This window comes from Anomaloglossus baeobatrachus, chromosome 2 (assembly GCF_048569485.1).
Source record: "Anomaloglossus baeobatrachus isolate aAnoBae1 chromosome 2, aAnoBae1.hap1, whole genome shotgun sequence".
In the NCBI taxonomy this organism is placed as follows: Eukaryota; Metazoa; Chordata; class Amphibia; order Anura; family Aromobatidae; genus Anomaloglossus; species Anomaloglossus baeobatrachus.
The window spans coordinates 36,664,373-36,673,600 of record NC_134354.1 but is presented as its reverse complement, the minus strand read 5'-3'; the positions used below and the strand labels follow the sequence as shown (position 1 = coordinate 36,673,600).

Below are 9,228 nucleotides of genomic sequence, written 5' to 3'. Positions count from 1 at the left end.
CCTCTTGATTACATTCCAGAGGTTTTCAATGGAGTTCAGGTCTTGAGTGTGGCCTGGCCATGACAGGGTTTTGATGTGGTGGTTTTTCATCCACACATTGATTGACCTAGCTGTGTGGCATACGCATTGTCCTGCTGGAAAAAACAGTCCTCAGAGTTGGAGAACATTGCCTGAGCAGAAGGAAGAACTGTTTTTCCAGGATAATCTTGTATGCGGCTTGATTCATCAGTCCTTCGCAAAGTTTAATCTGCCCAATTCCAGCCTTGCTAAAGCATCCCCAGATCATCAGCGATCCTCCACCAAATTTCACAGTGGGTGCAAGACACTGTGGCTTGTACTCCTCTCCAGGTCTCCATCTAACCATTAGACGACCAGGTGTTGGGCAAAGCTGAAAACTAGTTTATGGCAAACTTCAGCCTGGCTCTCCTTTGCTTCTCATTGATAAAGGGCTTTTTTTCTAGCTTTACATGACTTGAGCCCTGGCTTTAGGAGCCTGTTAAGAACTGTCCTTGCAGTGCACTTCACCCCATATGCCATTTCCCATTCCTTTTGTAGGTTACTTGATCTCATCCTGTGGTTGCTGAGTGACATGCGAATAAGATGACCGTCATCCCGGTCAGTGGAGCGTCGCTTTTGCCCTCTGCCAGTCTGTAGCTTTGTTGTCCCCAATGTCTGCTGCTTGACCTTGTTGTAGTAGACTGCCGTCTTAGAAATTTTAAGGATGGAGGCAACATGACGCTCACGGTATCCCTCTGCTAAAAAAGCCATAATTGAGCCCTTCTTTTCCTCACTCGGAACTTTTCTTTTTAACTCCTTTGCAATGGCTAAAGGGTATTTTTTCCATTCCTATTACTTGTGGGCTATTACTAGCCCTTGTTTTGCCATCCAGCTTGTCCTATTGCAAGAGGATTGTGAAGACCACAGCAGTGTTTTTTATACTTTCCCTCGTTAAATAAGATTTGGTTCAGGTGATCACCTAATCAGAAGCACATTAAGTAGAATGATGTGTACTCTGGTTGGAATTCAACTGACACCAGAATGGAATGGCTGTCAGACATGTAGAGAAGCTGATTTTATAAAACTGTGCAGTGGTCTCTTTTTGCTAGAGCTGTATATGGAGCACTATAGGGGTGCATTATAATATATGGAGCAATATAGGGGTGCATTATAATATATGGAGCAATATAGGGTGCATTATAATATATGGAGGACTATAGGGGCGCAGTACAATATGTGGACGACTATGGGGGTGCATTATAATATATGGAGGACGATGGGGGTGTATTATACTATTTAGAAGACATGGGGTGCAGTATAATATATGTAGGACTATGGGGGTGCATTACAATATGTGGACGACTATGGGGGTGCATTATAATATATGGAGGACTAAAGGGGTGTATTATACTATTTAGAGAACATGGGGTGCATTATAATATATGGAGGACTATGGGGGTGCATTATAATATATGGAGGATTATGGGGTGCATTATAATATATGGAGGACTATGGGGGTGAATTTTAGTATATGCAGGACTATGGGTTTCATTACGCTATATGAAGAACTATGGAGGTGCCTTATAATATATGGAAGACTATGGGGGTGATATATAATATATGGAAGACTATGGGAGGGGTTGCATTTTACTGTATGGAAGAATATGGGGGGTGAATTATACTATGTGAGGACTATGTGGGGTGCATTATACTACAGTTCTTAGCCCCATTAAATAAAAAAATAAAGTGGTTCTGGATAACCCCTTTAATAAAATTTGTCTGAATAGAAATGATAGATGGGCACAATGTTTCCCCTGAGATTTCTATTAGTGTAAGCGGGTATTAGATATGGGAGGGGAAGTGTTTTACCATTGCATATACATATATACTGTATATATGACCATTAGGCCATATTCGCACATCTATTTGTCACTGGCCAAGCACAGAGCGGCCGTGGTTGTCCTGACATAAAGTCAATGGCCTCATAGCAGTGAGTTCGGGTCAGGAGGATCCGCTGCCGCTCAGTGACAGACACAGCTGTGATCAAGCCTTAGTGACCACATGAGAGATTCAGAGAACATTACATTCATACAGGTGAACGGTGAGATCTTCTGAATTAGGTGACCCCCTATAACTAATATTATATAAAATACATTTACAATAAAGGGGATTTCTCAGAGAGGCAACTTTACACTCCATGATGTCCGGGTGTAACTTTTTTCCCTCCTTTTTGTCCATTTAATCTCTGTCTGTTGTAATGCTAACATACAAGCCTGGCCTGATGAAGACATCTGTCCCATACTGAAACGCGTCACCCCTATTCTTTTAATAACTTATGATGATATTTTTGCCTTTCTGTCACACTCAGCAGCACTTTACTTATGCCCTGATATTAATCTTTATACTATTTACATTGCATTTTTCAAGCTAACTGATGAATGGTGTAAAAAAATGTAAAATTATTTTTTTGTATTGGAAAAGATTTATTTTGGAGTTTCATGGGCTCAAATGGAAACTGATAAATGATAAAGAGACTTAATAACTGTTGAAGAACACAGACCTCACAGCCAGGCTCAAGTCACTGTCCCCTCTGATGTCATGTGACCTTTAGAATGTGATGATGTCACAATGCCCCTGTGATGTCATCGAACAATCATCAGAATGTTGCTGCAGCCTGAGTATCGTCCATTTGTTTTCATCACTTAGTGAGTGAAGGCGATTTTTACTTGCGCTTAGCAAATTTTGGTTTTATATAAAATATAATACCGATTACTAGAAGGCCTGTTAGAAGAGCAGTTCCAGGCGCCATCCGGGAGCGCTCCAGAGGTGGACAGGACCTTCCTCAGCCCAGAATTTCATCTATGGAGCTGAATATGGAGAGTTTGAGGAAAAGAAAGGGAGAGAGCATAGATGAGGTGCCAAAAAAAAGAAAACTAGAATCATCAGAGGGTGAAAAAGATGGCACCAACCAAAGCCTTATCAAGGCTTCAAAGAGACCTGGAGGTCTGATACAGGATTGTATCGAGAACAAGAGGAAAAGGGGAGAAGCGATGGGGGACAAAGCTGATGATGGATCCAGCGTATCCCCCAAAGCTGACACTGAGATGAATATGGAGAGTTTGAGGAAGAGAAAGAGAGAAAGCATAGATGAGGTGCCAAAAAGAAGGAGAACAGAAACATCAGAGGATGAAAAAGATGTCCCCGACCAAAGCATTATCAAGGCTTCAAAAAGATCTGGAAGCCCGATACAGGAGAGTATCGTGCGCAAGAGGAAAAGGGGAGAAGCGATGGGGGACAAAGCTGATGATGGATCCAGCATGTCCCCCAGAGCTGACACTGAGCAGCTGTCAGGTGAGTGCAGATCTAAGACCCCAAGAGCCAATAACCCTTAATGTAGTAACTGACAGGATTGTGAACCTTTAGAATATCCCACCTATTATGATTTTTGGGCTTTTTCTCTTTGATACCCCCCTAATATTGTTTTATCCCATGTTGTAATTGCTATAGGAGGCCACATTAGCATTATATAGGAATAATACATTTTATATCTCCTCTCTCCATCAGGGACAACCCCGGCTGAATCTCCCATCATTGTGACTGGACTGGAGAGCTTCACCTTCCATAAAATCATTGGACAGGGCGGATATGGTAAAGTAAGTATTAGGAAATGTGGTGACATTTTCCTCATGTGTGTGATGTGGAGCAGTAATATGGCTCTAGGAACGTTACTGCTTCACATTTTCTCGTCATGTCTCATGGCAGGACGGGCCTTTCCTCCAATTCTAATGCTCTGTATCCTCCAGGTCATGTTGGCCACACATAAGGCCTGCAAACAAAAAGTGGCAGTGAAGATGGTAAACAAGAGGCTCCTAATTGAGGACTCAAGAGACGACATACTGATAGAGCGACAAGTCCTGGAGATGACTAGGAAGAGTCCATTCATTACTCGGGCTTTTTCCACCTTCCAGTCCCAGGTAAGAGGCTGATGATCTAACAGCTCTGAATCTTCTATATATTCTATCAATGCCAGATCTATATGGCCATCTGTGTACAAAATTATTCTAGGTCACTACCATAGTATTACATGCTCTGATATACATCTTTCCCTCAGCATCCAGCTTTCCTATCATATAGGAGCATGGGAAAGCTATTGCTGAGGGAAATATGTATAGCAGAGAATGGAAAAGCTGGTGCTGAGGGAAAGAGCCTATTTCCCGTAGCACAAATCTTTCCCATCCTATGCTTTTATCTTTGTCACCCCTTGTATATAACTCTCCAAATACTATAATAGCCCTACAAATACTAAAAAAGTTCCTACATAGCCTTCCATATAGAATAATGGGTCCCACATAACCCTTTATATATATTATACTGTAGCCCCCATAGTCCTTCATATTGTATTATACAGCCCACATAATGTTTAATGCACACCCATAGGCCTCCATATATTATAATGCAGCTCCATAGTTTTCCATGTTTTATAATGCAATCCCATAGTTCTCCATATTATATTATGCAACCCTCAAACCATTTAATGCACCCCATTGGCCACCAAATATTATAATGCACCCCCGTAGTCAATGTATAAGTTGTCCTTTATTTTATATTATGCAGCCCCATACCATTTAATATACCCCATAGTCCTCCATGTTTTATAATGCACCCCCATAATCCTTCATATTATATTATACAGCCCCCATACCATTTAATGCACCCTATAGGCCTCATTGTATTATAATGCACCCCAATAGTCCATGTCTAAGGTGTCTTTCAAATTGTATTATGCAGCCCCCATACCATTTAATGCACCACCATAAGCTGCACTCACTAATAAATACAGTATAAATAAATCCTCACCTCTCCTCGTTCCCCTGCTGCTCCGTACTCACCTCTCCTCATTTCCCTGCTACTCCGTCTTCACCTCTCCTCGTTCCCCCGCTGCGCCGTCCTCACCTCTCCTCATTCCCCTGCTACTCTGTCTTCACCTCTCCTTGTTCCCCCGCTGCTCCGGTCAGTGTCCTGTGCGCTCTGCAGTCTTAGCTCAGTAGCGCACAGTGGTGACGTTGCCGCGCTCTGCTGTACTGAGACATCGAGCACAGGCACAGGGGGAAAATGATGAAGGATAGAGCGGAGTACTTCGCTTCATCCTTCATCATTACTTTGTGCAATGATGGGAAAGGGCGCTGACACTGGGGCCCCCTGAGTCCGGGCCCTATAGAGGCTGCGTCGTGTGATGTTACAGAGCAGCTCCTCTCTCACAGAGAGGAGCCGGCGGCTTATTTCTCTTAATAACCAATAATTCCAGATTTTCATTATATCACACATATTTATGCTAACTCCATATAACCATTGTTTTCAAGAAAAAGACTTGAGTAATTCCACATATTATGAATAGAAAGTTGGGGGTGGAGGTGAACGCTGTGCTGACTTACTAAAACCAACATGGGTAATACCAAGATCTGTTTGTTTATGGTTTAAGTGCTGCTGCTATGACTTAAAAGGGCAATCACTCACAGAGGGGTTTCTCTATAATCAGTGTTCTTTCCATGTGTGCCTTAAGATATATAATGCTATCAATAGTACAACTCTAAACTTATCTTGTATGAGATATAGGCTTGTTAGCAACATTGCTATAGATCAGGCTCTTAAAGTGATGTGTCTTAAAAGGGCAACCATTTAGAGTGGAGCCAGTTTACAATTACAATTATAGACACTGGGCATTTACTCACAGAGGGGTCTCCTTACAATGAGCGATTTTTGCATGTGAGCTATAATATATATAAGGTTACTAATAGTACAACTCTAAACCTGTCTTGTAAAAGATGTAAGCTTGTTAGTAACGTTACTATAGACCAAGCTATTAAGTGATGTGTCTTAAAAGGGCAACCACATAGAGTGGAGCCAGTGTACAATTACAGACACTGTCTATACAGGTGCCTTGATAACACAGTGCTCCATACGGTGAATGTTAACTTTGATTTGTAAAGTGCAAACCTGTTATTCATGTGATGTGTTGTGTCTCAAAAAGGCAATCACTCTGAGTGTGACTAGCTCACCATCATAGACACTTAGCCCTATATACGTGTCGATATGTATGTATGTATGTATGTATGTATGTATGTATGTATATATATATATATATATATATATACGGATTAACAGCAACATATGTACACTGATATGTGTTTACTGTAGTAATATATTTACATACATTGATGAGTCACGAGTAGCCGTGTGTACATGTATATAGATAGATATAAATGACCTGTAGTCTCCTGTGAAAGCAATTTATATTCAAACCAGCAAACCAACAAACTAGATCCTGTTCACACAGTCAGCATGCCAAACCTCCGCATCTTTGTGTAGTTCCGTGCACTGTAACACTATACATTTTTAATGTCTATGTTGTATGTCTATCATTTTTTGCATCTAATCTTAAATAAAAACTTTCTATTCATAATATGTGGAATTACTCCAGTCTTTTTCTTGAAAACACTGCTTATTTCTCTGCAGGGTGGGCACCGGACCCCTAACCCTGCCAGGCCCGGTTACAGTCGTGATCTCTGTGACCGCTATCGTTACGCCCCTGGCTCTGAGTCTTCTATATATTCTATAAATGTCTGTCTATATGGCCATCTGTGTGCAATGTTTTTTCTAGGTCACTACTATAGCATTATATGTATTATAACATTACCACCAGTGCCCCATATCTAGACTATACCAGTAACACTCCTCTGTTTTATCATAGGACTACGTATTCTACGTCATGGAATATCTCAGTGGAGGAGACCTTAGACACTTCCTGATACGCAATGCCCCACTTCCCATTCCAGCCATCAGGTAAGACAGAACATGGATATATTAGATGAAGCTGATAGTTGTCAGGAACATTCCGGCTTTATGTCATTATTAGTCTCGTAGTTTAGTGGTTGAAATGATGGATGTTGTTTGCTTTATCATATTTTCTCATTAGATTTATTGCCGCTGAGCTGATCTGTGGGCTGCAGTTTCTCCACTCCAGAGGCATCATACACAGGTAAGTGCAGCACGTCTTCTTCTGTGTAGACTTGGTATAAACACTTCTATACCCTCATCCTCATGCCCCCTGTAGACACTTGATATTTCAGGCCATAATACATCATCAGCCCGGCTAATATAACAATTATCACATTTTATAAACTCTTCCCTTTACCAGAGACCTAAAACCAGAGAACATTTTACTGGACAGCACCGGTCACTTGAAGATTGCTGATTTCGGTCTAGCCGCAACGAACATCTTTGGTGATACAAAGACTTCAGATTGTGTTGGAACCTATATATACAGGGCTCCTGAGGTGAGGAATTATCTACATGTACCTGAGTTATCCTTGTGTACAAGGCTGGACATCTCCATGTCTTCTGCTGGCTGAACAATGTTCTTATTGTCTTTTTCATGTCTTCACAGATTTTTCTAGAGAAGCCCTACAACACAGCAGTGGACTGGTTCTCTGCTGGTGTGGTGTTATACGAGATGGCTACTGGAAGACATCCATTCTATATAGGTGGATTTCAACGGACCGCCACTAAAGCAATAATCAATGATGATCCCGTCTTCCCAAACAAATTGGACCCCCAACTAAAAGCCATCATTAAGGGGGTGAGTATAAAGACACATCTCAGTAATACAGCAGATGTACTGTATGTAATAAAATACACAATGAAAATGTTGGATGACTAGAGACTGAATAATCTTCTTTATTATATCTTCCCAGCTCCTGGAGAAGTCGCCAGAAAGTCGGCAAACATTTGTTGACAATATCAGGGATCATCCATTCTTTACAGAGATTAACTGGACAGATATAGAGGAATCCAGAGCGTGTCCACCATTCCAGCTACCCCCTGTAAGTAAATGTCCCAGAGAAGATGCGGCACAAGTACATTTCTGTTGTGTTTCTTCTTTATGAACACTGATTCTTGTATCTTCCCTCCGCAGCAAGAAGTGATAACATTATGTAAAATGAATCCTGTCCCGTCCTTCATCAAACCCATGAGATTACCAATAGCTGAAGAAGATCAACAACTCTTTGGTGGATTCACATTTGCTAGTGATGGATGGAAGGTCATAAAACCGATACCAAAACCTGCAAAAACCCATCGCAGGTGAGTCAGTGTAAATGGGACGGAGATAGGAGGGTTTCATAGGCCCCTCCATAACTTTATGGATCTATCAACAGGGTCTAGTGTGGAATCCATTTGCTTTTAGTCTGCGGGTGGTTTTCCCTCAGGACGGCCCCATTTCATGTGTCTTATTGGGACATAAGAATCCTTTCTAACCTATTATCTTTCCCAGCAGGACATTTGGCAGTATTCTGAAGGACGCCTTCCATGGGATCTGGAGGAGGATAAAACGCTGGAAGTGAACAGCTCTGAGAACTGCTGTTCACCGGTTCCTATTCCACCAGCACTAGGAGTATCCAAAGGGCCGTGACCTGCAGTGTAGCCACATCCACTCCTCTGCCCCACCATAATCAGGGCTAGGGGTTGTTGCTGCATCTGCAGTGTCTGAATACAAGAAGAAGCTGGAGACCATGAAAATCCTACCAGGAGTCACTAATATGACCGTGCACCAGCATTTTACGAAAACATGTTGCCTTCTGCCTACAGTAAAGGGCACTTTTCCGTAGGCCATGGAGCTGTAGACCATGACAATCCTACCAGGAGTCAATAATATGACCGTGGACCAGCACTACAAAACAACATGCTGACTTGTGATTCCAGGGAAGGGCTCTTATCCTTAGGCCATGGAGCTGTACACCATGAAAATCCTACCAGGAGTCAATAATATGACCGTGGACCAGCATTTCACGACAACATGTTGCCTTGTGCCCACAGTAAAGGGCACTTATCCGTAGGCCATGGAGCTGTAGACCATGACAATCCTACCAGGAGTCAATAATATGACCGTGGACCAGCACTACTAGACAACATGTTGCCTTGTGCCCCCAGGGAAGGGCACTTATCCGTAGGCCATGGCTCCCTAGAGGTTTCCCCCACAGGGGGTTTTTCCTCTCCTGAGTGCCGATGGATAAATACAACAAGAAAATGGCAACTTATAGTCTTTTTGCCCTCGGTGGAGCTCACACGACTAGTGGCAGAGAGGAACCTAAGATTTTTAAAACATATTTAACAGCAATAAACAAAACCATTCACCATCATGTGCTAGTAGTAGTAGTAGATTTATTTTATATCTTC

At 42.1% G+C, this 9,228-nt stretch overlaps 1 protein-coding gene across 1 annotated transcript; it reads left to right on the top strand.

The window, feature by feature from the left end:
* The first annotated feature begins 2,704 nt into the window (after nucleotides 1-2,704).
* LOC142285949 (protein kinase C theta type-like) lies at nucleotides 2,705-8,711 on the top strand. Its single transcript, XM_075333311.1, has 10 exons — nucleotides 2,705-3,348; nucleotides 3,562-3,650; nucleotides 3,801-3,971; nucleotides 6,746-6,837; nucleotides 6,971-7,033; nucleotides 7,193-7,331; nucleotides 7,442-7,633; nucleotides 7,749-7,877; nucleotides 7,970-8,136; nucleotides 8,330-8,711. Exons 1-10 carry the CDS (start codon nucleotides 2,859-2,861, stop codon nucleotides 8,394-8,396), a joined length of 1,599 nt encoding a protein of 532 aa, XP_075189426.1. The 5' UTR covers nucleotides 2,705-2,858; the 3' UTR covers nucleotides 8,397-8,711.
* Nucleotides 8,712-9,228: the final 517 nt, after the last annotated feature.